The sequence below is a fragment of the Diadema antillarum genome, unplaced genomic scaffold (assembly GCF_040938485.1).
Source record: "Diadema antillarum isolate AM-2024a unplaced genomic scaffold, OU_Dant_1.0 seq00000847_RagTag, whole genome shotgun sequence".
In the NCBI taxonomy this organism is placed as follows: domain Eukaryota; kingdom Metazoa; phylum Echinodermata; class Echinoidea; order Diadematoida; family Diadematidae; genus Diadema; species Diadema antillarum.
This window is the reverse complement of record NW_027271721.1, coordinates 723,756-750,842: the sequence shown is the minus strand read 5'-3', so window position 1 is coordinate 750,842 and position 27,087 is coordinate 723,756. Positions and strand designations below refer to the sequence as shown.

The 27,087-nt window shown below is 37.2% G+C and overlaps 1 protein-coding gene across 1 annotated transcript in view; it reads left to right on the top strand.

The window, feature by feature from the left end:
• Positions 1-3,567: 3,567 nt before the first annotated feature.
• The window catches only part of LOC139740307 (paired amphipathic helix protein Sin3a-like), a 33,975-nt gene continuing 10,455 nt past the window's right edge, over positions 3,568-27,087 (top strand). The window contains exons 1-16 of the mRNA XM_071650893.1: positions 3,568-3,650; positions 16,708-16,944; positions 17,568-17,706; positions 18,596-18,783; positions 19,127-19,292; positions 20,156-20,341; positions 21,042-21,260; positions 21,885-22,145; positions 22,973-23,095; positions 23,522-23,608; positions 24,246-24,364; positions 24,729-24,847; positions 25,146-25,360; positions 25,892-26,049; positions 26,361-26,441; positions 26,629-26,761. Of these exons, the coding sequence (XP_071506994.1) occupies positions 16,754-16,944; positions 17,568-17,706; positions 18,596-18,783; positions 19,127-19,292; positions 20,156-20,341; positions 21,042-21,260; positions 21,885-22,145; positions 22,973-23,095; positions 23,522-23,608; positions 24,246-24,364; positions 24,729-24,847; positions 25,146-25,360; positions 25,892-26,049; positions 26,361-26,441; positions 26,629-26,761 (2,385 nt within the window). The 5' untranslated portion in view covers positions 3,568-3,650; positions 16,708-16,753. The remainder of the gene's footprint in view (positions 3,651-16,707; positions 16,945-17,567; positions 17,707-18,595; positions 18,784-19,126; positions 19,293-20,155; positions 20,342-21,041; positions 21,261-21,884; positions 22,146-22,972; positions 23,096-23,521; positions 23,609-24,245; positions 24,365-24,728; positions 24,848-25,145; positions 25,361-25,891; positions 26,050-26,360; positions 26,442-26,628; positions 26,762-27,087) is intronic.

The window sequence follows — 27,087 nt, the reverse complement described above, 5'->3', positions numbered from 1 at the left end:
TTGTAATTCTGCTTTTACTGGTCTCAACACAAATGTTCAGTTTCATATGTCCTGAAACAACTGAAAAGACATGCTCTAACAAGTTGGGGTATATGTTTTGTAATAAGTTTTCATGGATATTCAGTCTTTGAAAATAACTAACCCATGTTTAATGAATGAATGAATGCACATCATAATTATTATTGTTATGAGCAGCCCTTGTGATACTGTAGAATATCAGTAAGGACAGAATTTTACTCTTTAGTAGAGACTGCTATGTGTATTTTACATAGGTCTGTCCCACTAGATATGATGTAATGATATTTATTGTATGAAAGAGTTGCAATGATTATCAGTTGTATTCACCCATATGTTGTACATGTAAACCACAACCTTTCCTTGCAAACACTATTTTTTTTATGTTGTTATCTAAAGCAGGCTAGGCCTGAGGATTTAATTATATATGCATTTGATTTCATTTTTTTTAAAGAGATCTGTTTTTTGCAGTTTTTTCACCAAGAGAATATTGTATTGAAGAAGTCTTGTTCACAAAATGTTTGACCCACTTCTTTGGCATCTACACGTAGCCATGGTGCTGTAACAGAATAATCAGAATGCATGTCCAGCAGAGCTGCCAAGCCTCCCTGGTTCTGCTGGAGGCTCTTTGGAAACTTACCGTGCTTTTACACGTACCAAGAGTGCTTAATTTGAACGATGAATGATTTCAATTAAGATTCGAATCATTGTTCATTTACACGATTGAGGAAGGCTTCACGGATTCTGCAGTTTTGAATTTCAGAGTGAGGAGGGGAGGTTTGGCTTCTTACAAGTTCCCATCAATGACTCTTGAGCCGTCTTTCTGCTGGAGTGATTGGAAGGTCACTGTAGTGTAATCTCCATCCCCCCCCCCCCCCCCCCCGGAAAAAAAAACAAACAAACAAACAAACAAACAAACAAACAAAACATGATTGGAGTTTAGTAGCATTCATGCTGTCATTTCATTGCTTAATTGATTAAAGTCTTTAATTTCTTTACCAGGTAAATGGTGTTTAGCACTGTGAATTTAATGTTTGCTTTAAGATATCCTACTTCAAAATCTGCAATTTTAGCCTGCTGTGAATTAATTTTATATGAGAACTCCATGTTATTTTCAGGTGTGGTCTACTAACTTAAGAGAAGTATGGTATATCTAATACATTGCTGTGATTTTCACTCTTTCAGATGAATAAATCAAAATCAGTCAATTTAAACTTGATGCACATTAGTTTGAAGAAGATGAACAGCTTGAAAATTTGTAGAAAGTTTTTCTAAAGAGATTTTTTTTGCTTTTATTTGAAACATTTTATTGAGGAACTTGGCACAAGAGTGAAGCCTAGATACAAATTCAAGCAGAAATAAAAATAAAGATGAAAATGTAGTCATTGTTTGTCACATTTTGGAAAAGACTTTTTAAGGTATTACCTTGCTTTGAGTGATAATGCTTTCCTCATTGGCCAAATGCGTATTTGTGTTACCCAACAGCAAATCTATATGCACCTGGCAGGTGTGAAGAAGGTTTGTAGTGGCCTGAAATGTAATTAACTCTACCTATATGATAAATAATGGGTAGTGCTGGGTACCAGTATTACAAGTAGGATTTTTTGAGGGGTTATAAGGTATCTTTTTATTTTCAATTCATATGTTGTGTCATGTCATGGTTTGATTAAGAGCAAATGTTTACTCGTTATTTGTGTATGGACATTGTGCACACAGTATGTTATATGTGATTTTCTGCCTCCTATATCATCATGAATATCTTGTTTTGTTTTGGTTTCTTTTCATCAGTTCTTTCCACAATTTACCCAGGGTTTAAACTGAAACTGCTTTATGATTTCCATAGCACTTTGGATAAAGCGTGTTACATTGTATATGCAAATATTTGTTGTAGGATTATTGAATATCCTATGACTGTTTCTTTGTAAGACATGTGAGATGTAATTCTGTACCCATTGTTATTTCCATGGAAAGTACTTATTGCAAATTATTATGTACTATGGAATATTTCTTTGTAAGATTCTTACAATATTGCAAAGCTATTTTCTCACATTTGTATGAATTACGATGTATTGTGAAATGTAAGTATTTCCATATTCTGTGCACGTTGTCATCCATGTGATAACTTCAAGTGCTTTCATTAAAAGCTATGTGAACACCATGATCTTGCCTGTGTATATGCTTTAATTGTTTTGTTATGTTGAAACCATCAGAAAAATTATAGCTCTCAATAATATCAGTATACATGTGTCTATGAATATTTATGAATGATCCATCCATGGTACCAGTTATCAACAAAAGCATTTCTCCATGATTTTTATCTAGATAGAATACAGTCAACCTTGCATAGGTCGAGTCTATTTGGACTGAAGGAATAGCCTCAACTTATAGAAAATTCGACTTATGAGGGATTAAAATCAATGGAATATAAGAGAAGAGAACTCGAAAAGACCTTCGAGTTTTCAATAGGTGATTATTTTGACTTATGCGAGGTTGACTTCTTAAAGCAAGGTTGACTGAATATCAAAATAATATATGATCTATTGTATAGTGTAGCATACTACTTTCCAGGGAATGATGGATATATATTTTTTCAATGGATAACTCACGAAGCAGTAAGCGCACATGCTGTCATACAGACAGAGGCAATGCGTTCTTTTCGTGATTTTACAAGCCAGCTATCATTCACGAAAATGAACAACCTACAAATAATTGTAGGCTCCCCAGCAGCACAAAAGGTTCTGTGCATTAGTACTTGTTGGAAGTCACTGTATTTTTTTCTTTTGAAAGTGATGATACATCTTGCTCATTCTGTTAAAGTGGGTCAATGAAATTAGGTATATAATCTGATATATATATTAGATATATATCTTGCAAGTCCCACTTCATGAAATATTCATACAAAATATGGTGAATATACCAATATAACAAAAGCAAATATATATTTACCATAATCAAATCTTTTGAGTTACACACACACACACACACACACACACACACACACACACAATGCAGCCTCTAAGATCTACTTGTGCATTGACATACTGATATATTAATTATATTCCTCTCTCTCTCTCTCTCTCTCTTTATGTTACATGTAGTTGGATTGGCTTTTCAGTCGTGTACTTTTTTGTATTGATCTTACGATGTAGGCAAACCACAATCTTTTTGACCAGCCTCCAAGTATTATTATGTATGTATGGTTTCACATACATGTAGTTGTCCTAGTGGCAAACTATTATCAGGTCTCGATGAATATGATAGAAATCATGCATGATTGGCGGTTCATAGTTTTGCTCAAAGATCTGATTAGAATCTTCGAATACTTGTCATCGTGGTCTGTGTCATTTGTAGCATTACTGCTACGGTATCGCGCCGTGTGCTTTGAACATGGATTGCTGTCTTGAAAATGTTACATTTGATTGGTTAGTTAAGGAAAGGGGGCGTAGGGCGCGCATTTCGTCTGCCTAAATACTTGACTGCCATTGGTTGTTTGACGTACATTGAAATGACGTTTGGGGTCATCTCTTCATTTATATATGCAAATTAGGTATGCAGCTAAATACGGGAGTGAAGAAGGCCTTGTCAGCTTCGTGCTAATATCTTACGGAATCTTTAACATCGGATAAATTTCATCGGTAATGATTCATTTTTTCAGTTTTGTTCAAGTGTGGAAATTTACTGTTCTATGAAGTGTATTCTTGGGAATATTTTGTTCAGGATTGCCTGTGAATATTATCGGCTGGTATTGTGAGCGTAGATGGTTGGATCTCGTCACCGGAGTTTCGCGTAGTAAACCCCACTGCTTGCGAGGTTCCACCGTACACGACCAGCTGGTCGAGTGATCAACCAGTTCTTGTTTTCCTTCATATTTTTATGTTTGCTAGAAAGTTTGCTGTAGCTGTGGTAAATTCCATTCCGCAATCCAATTTTGTAAACATCAGCCTTCGAGAGGTAGTTTTGTCACTTCACATAGGTGGTAAAATATCGCCAGAAAGTCAATGTTTTGATGATCAGGAGGGTGGTATTCGACCGGATTGTACAGGTAAGCCCGTCTCGAAAATGCGTGCCGTTCTTTCCAAAGTAAGTAAAGTAAATCGTCCTACGTTGTTCTTCGCAAGCTATTTTGCACTCATTTTCTACTAAGTGAATGTCTAATATGTATGTATCTAATAGGTAAGTATCTTACGGTTTTGAAGTGTAATGTAGTGAATATATTCCAAATCGCTTTCACTCGAAATGCTTTTCTCTCGGATGTTTGCTGTGCCCCAAATCTCATACGGCGTGTAGTAGATGGACGCAAAAGACGCACAACGTATGCACATTTTCACAATGGGTGAATGAGAATTGATTGTACGCAGGACAGCACAGATCAGTAGGTGCGCGATTTTCGAGTGTTGTATTCTGCTCTCTGGGCTGTGAAAATTGGAGATATGCGTACATTATGTACTCTCAAGTCTAAGGATCATGTTGTGTACTTGGGTTAAGCTTAAGTCACTGTAAAATGCTTGTTATTTGCAATCCAATCGACAAATGCATAATGTCTTTTCAAAACGGAGCTGATTACGGCTTCCTGGTTTTTCTTGGATTTTGTTTATCGGTTGAAACCATTTTGAATCTGCAGGGGTGTCATGTCAGATCAGCCTTTCAGAGGGAATTAAGCTCGTGTGCAATTTATCATTTTAGATATTTATTCTCCCTAATAACATGAAGTGGAATAAAGATTTTGTTATCTAGTTATGTTTTTATTAGATTTGGAGTATTTTGTGCAGCACATTGACATGAAGTGTAAGATGATATATAACCAATAAAATGCTACTCTTATTCACTATACCTGTACTAAAATGGTTCATGCTTGCTCAACCTGATGGTTTGCGTCGGCCATATTTGACACAGCAACAACTATGCTGCTGACATAAACGAGTGTGCGGCAGGCAGATTTAGAGACTTAGCATCCCACACAGTTTTTTTTTTTTCTTTCCCCAAGAGATTAACCGGCATTGTATATTTATATTTTAAAAGATTATGAGGAATGTATAGACTTCTATGCACAGTTCAGACACTGGTGAAAATAGCAGTCCCAGTAGCTTTACAAAACCTGTGCTCATGTGGGTTATTTCACAATATCTAGTCACGACTGCAGTGTACATACATGTACGTATTAATGTGTAGATAATCTATGTACCGTCTGTAGGAGTAAAATCTAGCCTGTCCTAAAAGGGCCATGTTACATGTGCAGTGTAGGCTGAGTATCATGACATGGCACAAATGGTAAAGCATTAGTCAGAGAATGTGCTGACACTTAGTGGGGTTTTTCCTTTATCATACAAAACATGAATGAGAAAGTCTTCAATACTATACTACTAGTATGTTGACTTGACTGAGTACTGGCACACTTGTACGTTGTACGAGTAGACCACATGTACAGGTACATGTACATATGTACACTGGGAGTGTATGTATATGTACATTTTATTTTAATAGCCACTGATCTAGGTGCTGTTTCTTTGTACATGTAGATACAAATCAATGTAGTTTTAACACAGATTTGCTGGAGTAGCAATAAAATTAGACAGCTGGGACCATCCCACAGCTTAGGCCTACATATCATCCTCTTAGCTCTTCATGTTACCAGTGCTGTGATAGTTCAAGTTTCTGTGTTTTGTTTAAAGCAGGTCCTATATTCACGAGGGTTTAATTTTCGTGCATTTTGCGAATCACGGTTACAAATTTAAGAACGAGAATGTTGGTCGTCATGCGCTAGAGAAATAGTGCATTTTTAATAGCCTCGGTGTTGAAAGCAACATCTTGCTAAAATGTTTGTAACCTCATTCGCGAAAATATCTGTACAGGAAAATAACAGCTTATACAGTATCAAAGGGCTTTTCATTAAGAATCGAATGCCAGACACAAGTGATGGTTATTTGCAGGGTGAAAATGTAATATTGTCAATATACAGTTTCCTACAAGATTGCTTTTTGTAAGTAACACAGGTATACTTACGTGTATATATAGGCCTACAAGCCATCTAGTGGCAATGTCATTTGTAATGAAATTATGCAGGCCAGTAGCTAATGACAGGAAAGAGAATTCCCTATGGCACTGAAATTACTGTACAATTTGTACATTATTTTATACATGTTGTGCACACTATGATGTAAACCTTTTTACCAGCATTCATCTTAGGGAAACAAACTCAAACCCATTGAGAAATGAGAAAATATGGTACAAACATACTGTATGGTTAGGCAGCCTGCTGAGTTTCTTCAGTTTTTATTGGCACAAAATTTCATAGCTCAATAAGATGAAATGCAGAAGTTGTATTGCACATGCTACACATTTTATACCAGCGATCCTATCATGTTTGCATCCAAAATTTTTCCAAGCTTTATTATGATCATCTGATCATCATTTTATTTTCGTAGATTTTGCAAGTCAGATGCTTTTTGTGAGTTTAACAGCAGACGAAAATATTAACTCTGATCCTGACATTAATGCAGCCTGCACGTATACAGTTGTACATTTCTTCCTTTATTGCTGTACTCTATGATGGCTATTTTAATCACTTGCAAAATTATCTTCCAGTCCCGATTCGCAAAAAAGAAAAAGAAAAAGTAGATTGACTAGATATTGTGTTTTGTAAATCTCTTCTCTTGGAAAAGTACATAGATCTGTAGATGCACCTTCAGTATTGTAGTACAGGTACCACACGAGGTGTATTGTCAGGAGTTGGACATTTCACTAAAGTTTGTTTAGATGTTGTGATTGTTGCTTGTCTACAAACAATACATACAATGCAGGCTGGTCCACATTTTATACACTCACACACACACACACACACAATCAAAAACTTGATGTTGCATGTCAATGTATGCAGTATTATGTATTGTATGTGTGTGATGTGTGAAATCCCTTGCAACAGAGTTAAGGGCTCTAGAGCAGGCCATTAATGCTGTAGGTTATGAATGCTCTCTGATGCAATTTTATCCTTGTGTTTGAAGATCAAGACCTTTATGAATGTGCTGTTTTCCGAAGATAAAGATGTACATGTATATTGCCAGATTATTATTTAACACAATATTACCCCGCATGTAAAGGACTAGTAAAAAAATGAAATCATTTGAACAGAATAGTAGAAGTTTGAAAATTGCATCTAAAACGAGAAAGTTATCAAAGTCACAACAAAATAGTAATATTAGGGGCAAGAATGTATCTCTTGGAGGAGGTGATGTCATCAACTCATAACACTCACATGGGTCTACATGTAAATCCCCAAGGTTAAGTATAATGAGTTATTAAAGGGGACCATCAGGCTGAGGAAGACCTTTGTTTATCTGTGTTTGCCATGAAAGTATAGAGCTGTATGCCAGGGAATATCCTTAGAATGCCTGTGACTTCTGTTAAAGGAATGATTTACCGTTTGCAGATGAAACAAAAACCCAGCATTAGTGCTTTGAAATAGTTCCAAAATGTGAGTTTGGGATAGAAACAACCACTGTAAAAATTTTCAACATGTATAATCAATGTTAGATATATAAATGGATAAAATGTGAACAATAGTTATGCTATAAATATTGGCAAATTAAACCATCTACAGTTATGGTTTAATTAGGAAAATACTGATATCTCCTTGTATTTTAGGCTTTTGTGCGAAAATTATATATTGGTAGGATGTTTTGTTGATACAACAGACCTACACATATGCATCAAATGTGATATCTTGAACACGTTTTGAATCACTGTTCCCAAAGATAAACAGGACCTTTAGTTAGATACCAGTAGTGTAGAGATATGGTGGAGTGAGAAGCTGACTTGACTCAGATGTACTCATAAATCCCAGTTACAAATTGTGTACAGCTTTTATACACAGTCAAGAAGTCTCCACTGGAAATGAGCTATGATGAGCATGGGCTTTATTGTGCAACGTATAAATGTGTACATGTACAAACATACAGCTGTACATCATGTACATACAAGTGTAGGACAGTTGCTGATGGAATTCTATTGCAGCAAGCCTGCGCTAGCCGGGGTTTTGAATGTACCCCAGTGGCATCGAATGAAGTTTGATTCAATCGGGCCAATCTTGTCTGCCCACTCAACTGACGGGTCTTTAAGAAAATCTGGTAAAATCTTTTCTCTAGGAATCTTCACAGGGCAAATGAGTAAGTTTTAATAGCCACAGCGGCGATTACAGTGTGATAACGGGACTGCATGCGTTTCACAATAAGTAGGGCTATTTCACACAATACATGGGCTATCGGAAAGCAAGCCCTATAGTGTGTGCTAATGAAAATATTACAAAAATGCATCAGTCATACTGCAGATCCTGATGTAGAACTTACATCATTTCACTTCATGTTTGAACCCCCCCCCAAAAAAAAAAAATGAAAATAAAATAAATGAATGTTATTGGCATACAAAAACAGATAGAAAGTACAAATGAAATTTGTCATCAATATCTCGAAAAGTGATGAAAGTTTTGATCAGAATGAAATCTTACACGACACAACAAATTTTGTACCACATTCTTTTTTTTTTTGTTTAACAACCTCGGGATGTAGCCTTTGTACGTGTACTACTTTGGCACTATGACGCCCCGTATGAGATTGGAAAGGAAAATAGTGAATATGAACCATAAAAGAGTGTAGCCAGTATCTCCTTATGGCTTGAGAGTCTCTTTGGCCCGAATTGCAAATATGAAAGTACTACTGTAACTAGTGGGATCAGATATACAGTTTGTATGTTGCCCTGGATGGAATGTTTTCTTGTTGTTTTCCTTAATATCTTATAATCTGAGAAAAAAAAAAATTGTAACCACCAATGAAAATCTAGTGTAGAGATACCTGGAAATAGCACCAGACTATGGGTTTCTTGTTGAAGCTGTGTTTGTTGCAGAGAATTTGCCGGTCAATTCAATTGTACAATCCAGAATATAGGCTTTCATGCACGTGCCCCTGTGCTACATGTACAGTATAGCACCATAGCTTGGTAGAAATACACAGATTTAAAGCTCTAAAGCAATGTGAATTGGCAATTTTGTTTTGACTGAACAGCAGTGGTGGTCTGTTTGCAGACAATGGTGATGGTGATGATGAGTGAAAAACTCCCTGAATTGCTATGAAAAGCAGGGAGGAGTACTTTGTCTTTAGGCCCATTACACTTACTTGGAAAAATCATGATTTTTCTAAAATCGCGACATTTGGGTGCAAGTTGCTAAGCAACTACACCCAAACACCTCGAAACATCGACAGAAAAATCGCCAGCCGGAGTGCGATATTTTGAAACATCGCGATGTTTGAGGCAAAGTATTGGCGAGTGTAAACCCAAGCTGCAGAAATATCGCGATTTCTTCATCACGTGACCTTCGGTATCGGATTGCACCGGACGTTTACGTTTATGCTGCAGGTAAACGGCCCATCCTCGGCTCGTGGCCTCTCACTTCCATGATGAAACTATATTGTATATGAAAACTAGTAACAAACCTGTAGTTCTCCAGACCACGTATCATCACCCCATAATGTTCTCCCAGAAATGCGTTGATTTTGGGAGTGCCCATACTGCTCTCGGTATACGTTGCTTCGCCTAATGAATACCAGTCCTAAGTCCTACTTCTCACTTTCGTCATATCGGCGAAATTTCATGATCCTCCTGAATGCTACTTTCATCAACTTTTCCATACTAAGCTGAAGTTTTACACACCTGCTACGTATGTGATCTAATATAGCAAGCTATATAGTTTTACGGTAAGTTTACACTCTCGAGAAACACACATTTACCCAGTATGTGTGTATATGGACTGATAAAGAGCCCTGGCTCGACGTTTCAACCAGCTAGCTAGCTCTGTGAGTGTGAGCAAAATAGACTGCACTGCACTTGCAGTGAATCGGATAGCCCGCGCTTCCACTCGTATACCGTGTTGAAGAGAGGTAAACTACACATGCGCACTACCGACCAAAAAATTGCGATGTTTCGTGAAGCTCAAACTGCGCATGCTTTTGCGCAAGTGTAAACGGTGGAACCAAAATATCGTGATTTAAAAATCTAGCCGCAGTTAGTAGGTGTAAATGCGGCTTTTGATACCTCTACTTCACCTTGACCTTCAAAGTGCTGGAACAAGAGGACCAAGCAGATTGATTCTCAAATGTATTTTAGGCTGAAGTATTTCTCTTCAAGACACATGTTGAAAAACACATCATGTGAAAGAAGCAAAGGATTTCTTTCGTCAAACAAGTGTGCAGTCTAAATGCTTGTTCAGAATAAATTTAAATTTTAGCATTAATTTCTTATCTGTTTTTTTTTTCTTTTTTTTAATTGTTTAAAGAATTACCAGTGCAGGGTGCTACACAACTTTATTTTACCACTTGCCCAGTCGGGCAAGCGGATTTTCAAGTTTGGTGGAAACACTTGCCCGAACATTAATTTTACTTGCCCGAACATTAATTTTACTTGCCCAAAAGAAATCCAAGAAAGAACTAAATAACATAGAAAATCATGTGATAGTCAAGGGCTTGATAAAACACAATCATTTGATTAAACAGCACACATTGATTGCATGCTTAAACACAATGGACTAACAACTTGGTCTGATCAAGTGCTGCCGTTGCATTGCACTGGAACTTCTTCAAGTAAGTGTTGGAAAGTTGCTGAAGTGAAATATAATGTGTGTTGCATCACTAAAACAGCCATTATCTTTGGGCTTCTGTATGGTTGACTTTGTAGGTTTGTTGGGGGGAATAAGTGAAAAAAAAAGATGGCTTCAAACTTTTGCTTGCCCAATTTGGGCAAGCATTTGTTATCATCAATGTTCAAAAACACTTGCCCGAATTTGATTTTCACTTGCCCCGGGCAATTGGGCAAGTGCTTACACTGTATGTAGCACATTGCCAGTGGGTATTTACAAACAAATCTATGAGGCCAGTCAGAACTGCTTAATGTTCAGGTGAGGGGAGTGAGTGTGATTTTGTTTTGTTTTGTTTGTTTGTTTGTTTGTTTGTTTGTGTTTGCGTGTTTTAATTTTCAGCCAGTGTTTGTTATTAGAAATAATCAAATGTACAGGGAAGATCCAGATCTCGAGGAGCACCCTTACAAACATATGGTTTACAGGCAGACTTTTGTGAGTTGCTCTAAAAAAGCACTTGACTCTTGCCTACATTTCTCCTGCACTGTTCTGTTCACTGAACAAGAAGTACAGAACAAAAAATAAAATACTTACTGGGCTACAATAAGCACACAACTGTAGATGTGCCATGTCCAACAGGGGATTTTTGCCATGTTATTTTGTGACATTATGTTATTAGCACTTGGCATTCAAAAAACCTGATCGAAATGCTTCAGAAAACAGTGAAGTACCAAGGTTTGTGATTTACAATGTACAATGTACGACTGTATGTCCTTGACTTATTATATGATGTACAATGTACATACTCCTTTTTCTTTCTTTTTTTTCACCATTCTTTGTATGTGATTTAGCACATGAAGATCATGACTGTATTGAAATGAAAGTAAAGTGTAGCTCTGTTACGCTGGATTACCTACCAGCATTCAAATTGTACCTCGTGGGTGTGCGCATACAGTACTCATGATCATGGGTCATAAAGTAACCTTTTTTTGGGGGGAGATGCTTTCTGAGTATCATTAATTGAAGGCCAGTTACTTTTAAGGCACATTAGGCATTCAAATATAGATAAATGATATCTGTAAGTGAGTTCAAAATACATGTTGAGGTATGAGACTTGCTTGTTTTCTTTGATTGCTTCATGGCAAAAATCGAGTGAAAGGAGGTACATTGTACAATGAACATTGAGCTTTTGAACAGATTTTAGCTCATTGCAGCATGAAATTGATAGAAGCTCATATCATAGACATTGCAAGTGCTAATATTTACATCATCATAACCCTGTGACATTTACCAGGTATAGTAGATCCTTTACATCTGTGACCTCGGAGACATTATCGCATTCAGGAATATAATTGTTAACATTCTAGGACTTTAATTGAAGTTTGATTAACATTATTCAGTCCTAGCATTTAGAATCAATTGTATGGATGTCAGCTAAGCAATTTTATAGCCTTAGACAAACAGCCATCATGACCGTTATTATGTGTATTCATCAGGACATCTTATCTTTATCATTTTGTTCCTGCCACTGTGATGATACCAAATACTGAATATAATTCGGTAATATGTGGGAGTACTGACATCTGCAGAATAGTACACTGATAACCATGGACAGACATTTTTTTTACCCCTCATCTCTTGTTTGTACAACCCAGTATACAATGTATATTTATCATCATTGTCAATGTCATTCTCTAACTGCAATCGCACTCCGGCTTTGAAAATAAGTGTATGAAGCAGACTAAACAGTTTATTAATACAATGTAGTCATGCTTTACATCAAAACATACATGTACAATGTATGCATGTGGCATGATTAGATAAAGAATTTTAAATTAAAACAATAATTAACAAGTCATTGTAAACATATGCTAATCCTCACAACATACAGTACATAAAATATAATTTGTGGTTTCTATCATTCAGTCTCCACATGCATTATACAGTCCCTTGAGATTATGAGTGAACATTAGTAAAATGTCCTCTTGTTTATCTTGATTTCTCTGTACTATGCTCAATTTGTTCCTTTCTTTCTCAATTATTCATGAATAGCAAATGCTGTGTTCCCTGAGTTTTGTACATCATTCTCTCCCTTCTTTTCTCTCCATAGTATTGAAGTTCATCTCTCTTCAAGATTGTTTTACCCAGGTCCCCCATATATGCAAAAGCTGTGTCTTTTTCTTTTTTTTAATGTTCATTTGTACCCTCCCACTCTCCCTCATGGAATGTATGAAGAAACATACATGAAATAAACATGGATACTAAACCATAGTTTCCTGGTCTGTACTTTAACCTGAACACACACTCAATAATTGGATATTTACTGTTATTCATGAAACATATTATTGATTGAATCCGTTGAATGCAGAGCTACCAAGTCTCACGTATTCTGCGTGAGTCTCACGATCTCACGCACGGCACCCATTTTTCTCACGCATCGGGAGCATAGCTTGAAGTAAGAGTTGCAATTGAAGGCATATTTCCCTTTTGTCTTTCAAAATAAGTAAAAGATAGTCACTCCTGTATCGCACCATTAAGAGCTAAAAATTGAAAAAGCTCCCTTCCATGGGAGGGCGGACACTCCTCTCCCACACCCTCCCCTCGCTCGTGGTCGCTTCAGTCCCTCGCTCACATACATGCGGGTACGCCGAGATGCCAAGTCATGAAAATCTCACAAAAATTTTTTGAACTTGGCATCTATGCGAATGTATTCTAGAAACAAGTGATGCAGATATGAGGACTTGTACAGGCTTTATTTGACTACGAGTAAATATAGTGTGCACCATAATCCCGATCTACAGTAGTTATTAGTAGACTCAGAAAATAAAATGACATGAGTTCTGGTTTTGTTCATAAATACACAGTGAATCACACTTTATGATATGCGCATATGGTCTAGTGTTTGCTCAATTGGCATCAATGATATACGTGTGTATCTGAGACCTGCTGTGAATTTGTCACATTCATGTGTACTACATGTATGTGTCCTATGTATTCAAGACAACAAGACATTACCTAGAAGACATCACTGTTGAGCGTTCAAAGACTGATGTAACATGCTACATTGTACAAGTAGTCAACCTTGACTTATTTTCTCATTTTGTTCAATGCTTGTTTGTTTCTTTTTTTTAAGGTGTTTTGAATTTGAATAATTGGCCGAACATACAAGTGTGTACATGTAGGTATCATTTTGGTTATATTTTGACTGTGAAATGAGATGCTTCCTTTGGTTGGCTTTTTTGTTTGTTTTATTTCTAACTTCAAAGAGAGGATTTTGGTTTTAAAGCTGAATTACTATGTGTGCTATAAAGGTGTACAACATGGTTTGCTTTGACTGTAAATAACCACCACAAACAGCTGAAAGAGGTCTTTGCTATTCCCATACAATGCTGTTAAGAAGAGCTGATAATGTATCTTTAATTTTTTCATTTGGATGTGTTTTTTTCAGTCTCTGTTTTTAGTTTGTTTTTGTTTTTTTGCTACTTGAAGCTGTCTAACTCTCCTTTCAAAATCAACTGAGGAAAAAGGTTTTGATTTTTTTTTAAAAGAATGAATAAATGGCGTTTAAATTCAAATTTATGAATGCCATTAAGGTACAAAGTGAGGATTCGCAATAATGGGTCTTTTCCTGTGTTGTGAGAACTCCCCAGATATAAAAAGCGCTTAAGTTCATGAATATAAAGGAGGGTATTTCCCTCGTGTCACATGCTCAGTCAGGCTGATGACGACACATGTAGATGACATCAGTGCACTGAATTGCTGGCAAATGGGCAAGACTCCTGTGTTGTACTTTATATGTACGCTGTAGTTGTACCAAGCTAGGTAGATGAATTTTGGCTTGATGCATTTCTATGTAAATAAGTTTCAGCATGTCCAAAATAAGAGTGTAATGGGAAGGATGTACAATGTAGAATGAAGAGAGTGGGTGGGAAAGGAACTCTCTTGTTTCTGGTTGCATACATGTATCTGTCTATCAGGTACAGGTGTACAACTTGTATGTTGCCTTGAGTGCACAAGTTACTCCTGTGACTGCATATATATAGTACCATGTTCAGATGTACATATAATTATGTACAATGTATCTGCTTGTACAGTCGCTGCCAGTGCTGTCTTCTGAACTGTAGTTAATGTCATATTTCATTCTTTTAACAGAATATTTAAAAACATCAAAGTGCAATAGAATATTTGTGTTTGCAGTAATAAAATGGCATTCTTAAACCTCCAACAGTGTTATTCCATTACAGAATAATAAATATGTGTAATGTACTTGTGTTATTCATTTGCACAAGGAACCCATAAGCAAATGGTCATATACACTGTAGGTATTCTGAGTAGAAGGGTCGATTTCATCAAAATATTGAACGCACAACTACGCTGTCATACAGTATGCTTGACTTCTAAATGCTTCATTCATGTATCTGAAAATGCCTTCCATCATGTAAGTCATTAATTTACCCAATTTGATGCTTGCTTCTCATGATTTGATCATTTAGGCTTTCCAGTGAGTCTGTTGCTTCTAATTTTTCTTGGTAGAACACACCATGCACACAGGTGTCTATAGACATGCCATAAATAGTATTGTAGATCCAAAGATCCCAAGTCCATTGTAATGCTATACATTTTCTTGTAAAATTCCTCAACATTTATAAACCTGCCACTGTGATAGATACAACGTGTGTTGCATTGAATGTGTAACGGCAGGAAAGAGGTACACTGTCTATGAATAGTTATTGAGGCCTAGTGAAAATGGAGTTCAGATAAAACAATGCTTAGCGTTTTATGATGACCTTGTGTTATGTCACATCATATATGGGTTTGCTGGTTCCAACTAGTTGGATATATGAGTTTGTTCATATGCACTCATTTGATGGACCGTAAGATGATCGTGACCAATGCTTCAGCTTAATAGATATGCTTTTGCTGCTGTAATGCCATGAAATGTAGTATAAAAGCCTCACCCCATATGATACTGTAGAGCAGCAGAGGAAGCATATCATTATGTTTTTGTGACATACATGTACATTGTACATTGTAGTACTGTATTGAATCTGACTCTCCTTTCCATGTACCTCCATGACTACAGTAGTGGGTCTAATTATATTTCTTCATTAGCACTACAAAATTCAAAAGTGATAATAATGTATCAATTGGCTGATAGAAAATACGGCTTTTTATTTATGTCTTTTTGGCTTTCCCGACATTTGAGCTAATGGTTACATGTTGTAAGAAAAAAAATGCACTGCTGTACATGAAGCTTGCATGCTGAATGAATAAGGGCGAGTGCTGGTTCAGTTGGCCCTGCAGCCTTGAAAAAAAATGCACTGCTGTACATGAAGCTTACATGCTGAATGAATAAGGGCGACTTTATTGATACTTTATTGATGCGACTTCATTGATACGGGTGGGTGTACAGCAGTATGTTTTATGCATCATCTTGATGCCTGCCCCGCAGAATTCAAATTCTTTGAGTCACACTAGAAGAAGCAGTATCCTTGAAAGGTATATGATGAGGTAAACACTTGTGGAATTTTATTTCTACAAAGTTGGATTAAAATTGTATTTACCACATTGGGCCATCAAAATTTTACTCTGGATTTTTTTTTTTTTTTTTTTTTTTGCCAGCCTGATATTTATTTTTCACTGACCCTAGGCTGAAAAGATCATTGACAGTATTAAGCATAATGTTATATTTTAAATTATTTAATGTCTAATATGCTAGCAGTGCCAAGGCATAATTTAAGAGTATTATATTTTGTGCAGTGCAATAGATTTTTCTCTGATTTTACTTTCAGAAAATTGTGTGGATGCCACCCTCTCTATTGTTGTACATGATGGTCAGTAATAAGAAAGAGCATAGGAGGGTGACTTCATTTGGGAGATGGGTGCATTGCTAATGACCTGGCAGTATTTAAAGTCTTTCATGAATAGGGCAGTTTGACGATGCACTGCTGGTGCCTGTGTAAACCACTGGAAGTGATGGCTGTGCTAGTGAGAGATTTCATTCCTTCTATGTAGTAGGAATTTGAATAATTTTTTTTTTGTTTTGTTTTTTAATTGTTCCCCCTTTCCTGGAATAGTGGCAGAGGAGCCCTCGCACCTCTTCCTGACCAGTGTCAAAACAGAATGAAACGTGCTGGTGTGGAACCTCAAGAGAGTGCGTTCCCGCCCCAGCGAGTCAACCCGACTGCGCCAGTGGAGAGGGTGATAGGCAACCAGCGTGTGCCTCTTGCACCCTCGGTACCCGTCTTTGAGCAGCAGGGTGTATCTGAGAATATGGCCAGTGGGTTACACTACCAAGCAATGCCTGGCTATTCGTAAGTTCTGACAGTATTTCTCTTTTCCTGTAAGCTATGCACAGATGCAGACTGGGCAATTACTTTATAACTAATTACAGATTACAACAACATTGTAATGCTGAAAGGAGGTAACAATAAGAAGCAATGTACAGTGTAAATGTGAAATCCAGTTCCACTTGTCCAAACAGTTTTCAGTGATGTTAAGCGTAGTGTCGGTTTTTCTTTTTACCATGTTACCAATGTTATTTATACCAATGTGTTCTTGCACATGTTTGATTCCACATTTGTGGGATCAGACACTGTTCACGTCTCATATTACTAGTACTCTTTGTACTTAGAAAAACAACAACAAAGATATGCATTATACATGTATGACATGGATAATACAATGTAGTAAAAAAATCATTGTTGGTTTAAAAAATCTGCAAACAGATTTTCTTTATAATGAATAACTGCCATATCCAGTGATATAAATGCAATTCTGGGGGTATTGTGCATGACCAAATTAAAAAGAAAATAGCATTGTGAGATTTTTCTTTTCAGGGTTAATTAATAAGATACTACACATCTCTGTGATACATTTTGATCACATTTTCATGCATGTGCTTGAATGAGTCTCTTGCAATGTTTGATCCGGACAGAGTGGCTTCAGTTGGGCAACCAGTGAGCCATCATGGTGGGGTTCATCATCAACCCCACCCCCATCCAAGCCACCCCACCCCTCAACAGGCAGCTGCCCATCAGCAGCAGACTATTCATCAAGCTCAAGCACAGTCCCAGGTAGCTGTTCCTCATGTGTGTTTCACACATTTTATAATGCTTCACACACTTTATAAAGCATAAAACATAAAGCTTCACACATTTGATAATGTGATTTGACTGCCAAGTTTTCATACTCTGCAGGTAATGTTCATTATGTTGTGTGTGTGTGTGAAGTTTTTTTTCTCTGTAAGTTTTTTGTTTTGTTTTGTTTTGTTTGTGAAAGGGGGTCTGCTTTCTATACTATTATGCATGGCTTGTCCAGAAGCAATTACCGGTATTTGGACAGTTGTAATGATAATGATGATGATAGTAATGACAATATTTAATTTACTAAAAAGATGTAATAATTATGAAGATAATGAAAATTGTAGTTTGTATGCCTATCATTGGAACCTGCTACAGAAATATTACATCCAATGGACTATTTAGATAAGGTGGAATAGTATGTTTCTTCCCCATCAGTCAACAGAAATGAGTGGTCATGAGTGACTTCATTTATCTAAAGCATCACACATTTCATAATGTGATTAACTGCCAAGTTTTCATACTTGGCAGGTAATGTTCATTATGTTTTTGTTTGTATTTTTTTTCTTTGTCGGTGCATAACCTTTTTGTTCAACTGAAACTTACTTTATTTTCATATGAAACCAAGTAGAAGGTATTAGTAGTTGTTTTTCAGATGTTGATCAGAATAGATAGTTAGCAAGAAATAATTTGAATATTGTTTAGGGAACTATTTTCCTGGCTATACAAAATGTCATTTGTTTGGCAATTTTATTACATCGAATTGTACATCATTTGACTAAAATTGCTATTAAATTTTGAGAAGGAAAATTATTCCATGTTGTTGGTCACAATGACAATGAATATGGAATGAGGCAAGCTGGATGCTGTTTTTGTGTTGTAGGCACATGTTGCTCAAGTCCAGGGACAGCAACAACAGCAGCAGCAGCAGCAGCAGCAACAGCAGCAGTACCAGAGATTGAAGGTTGAAGATGCCCTGTCTTACCTGGATCAGGTCAAGCTCCAGTTTGGTAGCCAGCCCCAGGTCTACAATGACTTCTTGGACATTATGAAGGAATTCAAGTCACAGAGGTGATAATGCTCTCAGGATTATATTTCATCATACTGATATCTTAACATTTTCAAGGATGAATATTGTACCAGTTTGTACCTGATTCAAAGCATGTAAGCTGTCCCAGATTATTGACAGTTTTCGACAGAAAGGAAATAGTATGTATATTTTGGGAATTCTGTGTATCAGGATGATTCAAAACCTCAGACTAACAAAGACAATAGCCATTAAACTGTCTATTTTCACTGTTTTCCTTGCTTGGTTTTGTGCAGTCACTCATATAGCTGTGTTCCCTTGTGAAAGTCAAGACTACATTTTCTGTATAGTTTTAATAAAAACCTTTTACTCATTTTGTACTTGCAGCATCGATACACCAGGTGTCATCAACCGTGTGTCCAACCTCTTCAAAGGCCATCCTGACTTGATCGTGGGCTTCAACACATTCTTGCCGCCAGGCTATAAGATTGAAGTTCAGGCCAATGACCCCTCGCAAATCAATGTCAGCACCCCTGGCCACCCAACACCAAAGGTATGGACAGTGTACACTAAAAAGTAGTGAAGTGAAGGTGTAAGCATAGTGTTGGAGTGTACAAGCTGTTTATGTTACTTTTAAATGACTTGGTGTACAGACATCGCTATTATGTATTGTGAAATAGATGCCTAAAATGTTGGTATACTTTACGTTTAGGGAGTTTCCTTTTCACATATTAGAATGTGTTTGCCTACTTTCTTGATCTTTCGCGATAGGAACCATGTCTTTTTGAAACAGAAATTTTCTTTTTGGAACTTTCCATTTGATATCATTTTCATTTTCTGAAGCCATGTTTATTTGTGAATAATAGTTTTGTTAACAAAATGGAAATGTATGCAAACCGTAACCTAAAGAGGAAATCCACCCCAAAAATGAATAAACTTAACAAAAAAGAGAAAAATTTATGTATTTTAGGGATGGATTTCTTCTTTAAAGACAGACATACGATAAAACTCATCACTTAGTAAATATGCACACTCACAGAAGTATGTTGTAATTAATTATGTGTGATGACAACCTGTGAAAGTGTGGCATAACTTTATTCCATTCAGGCACAACCGAGTCTGGAATTTTCACAGATATGATGAATTTACATCATTTTAAAGTGAAGTGAGGCAGGGGGAACGTAGTCTGCATAACTTCCGAAGCCAAGTAGTCCAAAACATTTGCAAGTGTCTCTCAGCTTTCATATCTGAAAGTCTTTATCCCCTTCTCGTGTCCGTCGGTCCGTCGTAGCGTCCGTCCGTCCGTCCTTCCGTCCGTCCTTCTGCCCGTAATCAATTTTGTGGACATGCTGTTATGTTTACTCTTATATACATTGCAGTGCTATAATGAGTATTTTTCTATTATTATTTTCTCAGCTTCTGACAGTTACTGGTCTGCAACCAACCAGCACCCAGTCCTCTGGGCCTGCGGGGGCCCATGGTCCATCAGCTATAGGTCAGGCCCAAGGTCCACCATCACAGGGCTCTCAGCCACAGACAGTGTCCCAGACAGCCAAACAGGCTACACTGCCAGGACCCTATGGACAAGCAACTGTCACAAAAGTAAGGAATATTTGTCTCTCAGGCACTACAAAGTAGGGCAGTTTGAAATGTTTTGGAGCTGCACAGACAGCATACCACTGCAACATATGTAAACTTTTTTTCAGGGATGCCAGTTTCAGGCAAAAGCCTAAATTCAGTCCCTGGCATAATCAAATGTTGGGCCCTTTCATGTACAAACCAGCTTCTTTTAGACTATTTTCAGGTCCTCTCTTCCACTTGTGATCATCTTGTGTTGACGTGATTTGTTAACATACACATGTAAAGACTTTTCTAACATTTAAAGTCCATAGAGTATGTGAAAAATAAAAATGTAATCTGCCGCTTTCCAATTTTCACACCCTTGCACAAGCGTTCAATTCAAGTTTGCTTCTTTATCAGAAAATTAGACAATTTGAGTTATGATGTCATAAATGGAGACATATTTATGCACTCTTCATTGTTGACATCTAGGTAGATGAAAAAAATAAATTTTGTGCAAATCTATGCAACCTGGCTTTTACATGCTTTTTTAATGCCAGAATTGATTATTTTGATGATTTTTATCACTAATGATCAAAGGCAGTCTTTTTGCAATCACTAACACATGTAAGCTCATGAACCTGTCCATTTTGTCATAGATTATATAACATTCATATTTTGCAAGACCTCACTGTCCAGATTCCACGTATAAAAGCCATGTTTTTCACCTTGCGTTCAGCAGCCCAGCCACCATCCCATGGCCAGCAGCCATCCCACACAGAACCAGGCAGCCGCTGGTGGTCACACCTATTCCCAGCCTCCTCCTGCAGCTCAGACTAGCCCTGTCCAGTCACAGCTGGGTCATGGAGGGGCTGGAGGACCTGGTGGAACAGCTGCAGGGGGTGGAACGGGGCAGCCTGTGGAATTCAACCATGCAATTACTTACGTCAACAAAATCAAGGTACCCCTTTGTAAAATCTTCTTGTTCTGCCTCTAAGTATCTGTGTCTTCGTACCATATTTACAACTAAGATTCCATGACTATGAACTACTTTGAATATGCTTCTTATACTTCCGGAGTCTCCGTAAAAGACTGCATTGAGAGAGAATCGCTGTGGATGTGCATTCATATAGCTTTTGTGTGCACGTATGTAAAGAAATAACTTCCCTGTGCTGATTTTGCAGTTCTTAGCATGTACTGCATTGGAACGATATCAATGTAAGATAGTACTTGTGACATTGACTGGTATACACTTTGGCTAGTTGAGCATTATAAGGCTGTGAATCAGGCAAAATTACAGTTCCAAGTAGACACTGAACATACTAAAATTGTTTGATGTGCATCAGTAGCAGTTGTTTGAAAAGCAATTAAGAGGCATGAATGTCATATCTGGTGTGGCTTTACTTTAGTACCAAAATTAAGAAAGGGACATGATGAAATACTTTAGTAATTTATATTTGCGAATAGAATAGGCAGTTCATGCCAACTAACAGGAACATTTTCAGTAAGTTGACAGGTTGACAGAAACATATGTAAACCAATGAATCCACATTCTTTTAATTTGACCACCTGTTTGCCTCCACAGAACCGATTCCAGAACCAGCCAGAGATCTACAAGGCCTTCCTGGGCATCCTGCACACGTACCAGAAGGAGCAGCGTGCCGTCAAGGAATCCGGGGGAACCTACCAGCCCTCCCTCACTGAAGCACAGGTCTTCAGCCAAGTCTCCAAGCTCTTTGAAAACCAAGAAGACCTCCTCCAAGAGTTTGGTCACTTCCTGCCTGACGCCAATGGGGCTGCAGGCCTAGCATCCTCCTTCGTCATGGGGAGGGTGAGTATGGAAAAGGTAATTATTGAATGCATTTCTTTTCTCTCGGTGTGTGCTTGTGTGTGTGTATGTCCTCTTTTTGTATGACACATGTGAAGTGGTGGTGTATGTGAGGATTTATGTCCGTGATTGACACAATAAATGTAGTTGGGATAATTTCCTTGCTCGTTTGCATCAGATGTAAAGGTGTTTGTCGTATGTTTTGTACTCAGATCCTAAATATAAAAAGATTTTTGGATGTGCAGAGATACCAGCTGTTGCTTTTGTACAGTGTTTTGTCCTGTTTTTGCCAAAAATTCTACGGGTTTTGTGTGAAATGATGTTTTCACCAAATTGTATTACTACACATGTCTTGTGCAGGAAAGGTACAAATACTGTTATTCCTCCCAAAATATGCCTTTCTAGCACTCTCACATATCTGTGGGTTTGGGTGTGTGTTGGTGTGCTATTGATACCTCATCTACAGTTTGTGTTTGATATGTATCAAACAAAGTGGAAGATGCTTGGACTCATTTTCCCCTTTCACATTAAAGATATTGCATTTGATGAATTATGCATGTCAGCTGTCTAATACCCTCAGATTTCCATCCTTTAAAGACTCTTGGCATTAAATCATATTTTTGCTAAAGTTCAAAATTTGATATTGGTATAAAAAGTACATTGAAAATGTATCCACTAGATGCAATCTTCATGAATCCAGTTGAATGAACAGAACATATCTACTTCAGAGATCTAAAAGTAAGTTTATGATAAACAATCCAGTGTGAATATATTTATATGCTTGATAGCAGTCTGTACATTCTATCATCACTGATCACGTTTGATACTTTTGATACCTTTTCCAGGACAACCTGTCAAGCATGCTTGTGCGCAACACAGACCACACAGAAGTGAAGAAATCCCGCCCCACCCCCAAGCACAGCAGCCAGATGAAGAGACAAAGTCAAGGATCCCACCATCCAAATAAGGTAGACTTGCCAATGATTCACTCTCATCCCTCTCTTTAACAATGTTGTGTTTTTGTGCTGTAACAAATAAATGTGAGAATACATGCTAATTATGATATTTTGTCATGTATTTAGAGATTTTTTTTAATGTATTTTGCCACAAAGAAGTAATACTGGTTTGAAAAAAAAAAAAATTAGAATAAATGAAATTAACAAAGATAATGCTTCCTCATAGGATCATAACTGTGCTGTCCATAGAAAAATATCTGTAATTATAGTGTGTAATTGAAAAGTTTGTTTTCCCAAGACTTAATTTGCAATTGTAGCTCTTTGCATGATAGAGTAGTCCCAAATTTTATGTCAAGATGAAAACTTTGATAGGCAGTTGTCATTCTTTAACCAATATACTGACAATTTTTCTACATCCCCTATTCTCTGTTTTAACAGAAAATAAAGATCGGTCCGACCAAAGACATTTCTCTGGATGAAGCAGGCAAGCATGGAAGTCTCAGCGAGTTTGCATTCTTTGATAAGGTGAGTGTATTCATGCAGACTGTCTCACCTTTCTCTGAATCTTACACTCATCTCTCTATGTGGTGATGTTCGTAGTTTGGCTGGTTTGAGTCACCACCTTCATGAGGCAGAGAAATATAGAAATGAACATTTGCAAAGATATGTAGTTGATGCTGTACAATTTTTTTTTTTAAAGATATATGTGTATTTGTTTTTACTGGAAAGCTTTGTTTTTAATGTCTTGTGCTTCTGGTACTAAATACGTAGTGCTGAAGTTTATTCTGTTTTTCGTTGTTTTATATTTTTCATGAGTTGGGAGTAAATGAGTAGTAGGATTTATATTTCTGAATGTCTGTAAACTAGCATGTGATCGATAACAGTCCATGCAAACAAGAGCTATTGTCCAACATACCATTTTTAAGCCTTTAATGACCACAATTTTGAAGGCCAATTCAAAAGAGTTTCAATCTTATGGGGTTAGTTTACATTTTTCAGGCTTTCACATTCTTGTGTGTGCGTGTATTCCTTCTACATATATCATTATTTTAAGGCTTATCTATATACTTTTACTATATACATTTTAGTCTAAGTTGCACAAACTCCATATGTTACTGTTCCCCTTTCTTAATCTTGGCTTATATGTCTTCTTTAAAAATAGGTTCGGAAAGCCTTGAACAGTCAGCAGGTGTATGACAACTTTCTGAGGTGTTTGGTTTTGTTCAACCAAGAAATCGTGTCCAGAGCAGAGCTTGTGCAGCTTGTCAATCCATTCCTTGGGTAAGTTATCCTAGTAACTGTGAATTGTGTAAATGTCAGTCTGTTTCAATGCAAGCCTTGAGATATTTTGTAGTTTGGAACAGATGATGATCTACAAGACTCTTCAGTGAATGTTAAATGCAATACATACATTTTTGCGCATCAAAATATCACAAACAAAAAATTAGATATTTGATATCATTGCTGTCACATGTTAGATTTTCTTTTGTAGCAGTTTTAGAATATTTAAGTAAATGTGTATAGTACTCTACAACAGTCTTTTTTTTAATTTAGCGATGTGTAGGGAGTATAACCTTGGTCATACTTATGTCATTCTTATGTTGCTTTACTAACAATAATAATATACTTCAATTTTGTGCTGTAGCAAATTTCCAGAGCTGTATCGATGGTTTAAGGAGTTTCTTGGCTACAAGGAATCAGACAAGATTGAACCACCTCACCAACCAAAGGAACGAACACAAGGAGAACTCTACACTGAAATTGGTATGTCCTATTATTGTAATCTCATGGGTGAAATCTGTGGCTGCTTCTCTAACTTGTTTCAAGTCTTTCCCAATATCATCTGTGTTTGTGCTCATCAAGCGTATCATCAGTTAACGATTTAGCATTCTGCATTTTCAACCTTTGCAGGTAGACTCTTGTGTATGTTGTGCAACTTGACAAAATGTAAATAGGATGTTGGTATACCAGTTAGCGGTAGCAAGTCTTACAAATTTTGCATGTGAGATACTTAAAAACATCAATCAAGTGATTTGAATGAACAACCTGATTTCCGTTGTAGACTTCTCCAACTGCAAACGATGTGGTGCCAGCTATCGAGCTCTTCCCAAGAGCTACCAGCAGCCCAAATGCGGTGGGCGTACTTCACTCTGCAACCAGGTCATCAACGACACCTGGGTGTCTTTCCCCTCCTGGTCAGAGGACTCCACGTTTGTCGCATCACGGAAGACGCAGTATGAAGAGCACATCTACAGATGTGAGGACGAGAGATATGAGGTAAGTCAAGCAACAATCTCTCAATGGTTTAGAAGTCCTTGTATTGTAAAGTTTTTGATCAGGTGGTTTTGTTGCCAGCATTGTTACATTTTAATGGAAATCTGATATACAAAAGTCTCTGCTTGACTCGGTGTAGAAGGCAACTAGAACATTACCATGCATGCATATCATTGCCTCCATCGTATGTCCTAAATTACCCAAGACACATACAAGTTCTATTGCAATTTGTGACAAGTAGTGAGAAATTTACTTCAATTTATTCTATTCTATGGAAAGTTGAGCAGTAGCAGATGTACATTACAGTACACAACATAATTCAGGTATTTTTTTCTGTGAATTTTATAGAGTGTAGTGAGCAATTATTTTTCATTGTAAGAAGATCTATAATATTCGTGTCATTTAGAAGAAAGATTTTTTGTTTTCGTCCTCTAACATATTTTCTCTAACAGTGTGAATTAGAAACAATTGTGTTGTGTTGTAATGGGCATGACAGGGAAAGACAGCTGACCAGTATCTTTCTTTCACTACCAGCTGGACATTGTTATTGAGATCAATGCGCACACCATCCGTGTCCTCGAACACGTCGCCAAGAAGCTGTCAAGGATGTCCCCGGAGGAAGCCTCCAAATTCAGGTTGGACAACTCTCTGGGAGGTACCTCGGAAGTCATCCACAGGAAAGCCATCCACAGGTCAGTGTTGCCTAAACTATCATCCCAGGACCTTTCAGAGTCATGGGGGTATGGGGACTTACACCTGCCCTACTGTTCATAAGAGCGCCTTTTGAAGACCATATTTTCAGTGGGAAGAAAAAAAATCCCTCTTTCAGTCATATTTTCACTTTCATATTGTTTTATTTGAGTAATCCCAAATGAAACAAATGAAATGTCATATGGAGAAAATTCACCTCTTGAGAATCTTTTCTCCCATTCATTTGACTTAAACTTGCTATGTATAGATTTTGTACCATTGTAAAATTATTTGTATATTTGTTGCCTTACAGAATATATGGAGACAAGGCACCAGATATCGTTGAAGGTTTGAAGAAGAACCCTGCAGTTGCTGTACCACTGGTTCTCAAAAGGTAATAACTTCGAATAATATTTTTTTTTTCCTTTTCTTTTTAAGATGTACTGTGATGCACTGCCTGGTTTGTCAAGGTTTTATACATGGTTTTCTTGTTCCCTGTGTTGTTGAGGATAGGATGATGGTTGAATTCATATTTTGTAGTAGTTCACCTTGTTATATGATGTGACTTTTGCTTGTCTTAGGTTAAAACTGAAGGAGGATGAGTGGAGGGAAGCCCAGAGAAACTTCAACAAGATCTGGAGAGAGCAGAACGAGAAGTACTACCTCAAATCACTGGATCATCAGGGACTCAACTTCAAGCAGAATGACATCAAGGTACTTTATCATCCTCATCGTCTACTCCAGATACTCTGCTAGGTCTTCTTCACTGCTGAATGAATTCTTGATTATGATGATAGAGTAGATTAAGAATAATGGAAGAGAATGACTGTATGGTAACAGAAGATTGATGTTGAATGATAGGGTAAAACATTGTTGGTGAGATTTAAAAAAAAAAGGAAGAATCTTTCAGAATTGAAGGCAGAAAATTAACAACTTGGTACCCACTACTATGCTAGTTGGTATGTTGTGTGGGGGAAACAATTTTTTATACCCCTTGGAATGTGTCTCATATGGTATCCCACTTTTACCTTGTGACTTTC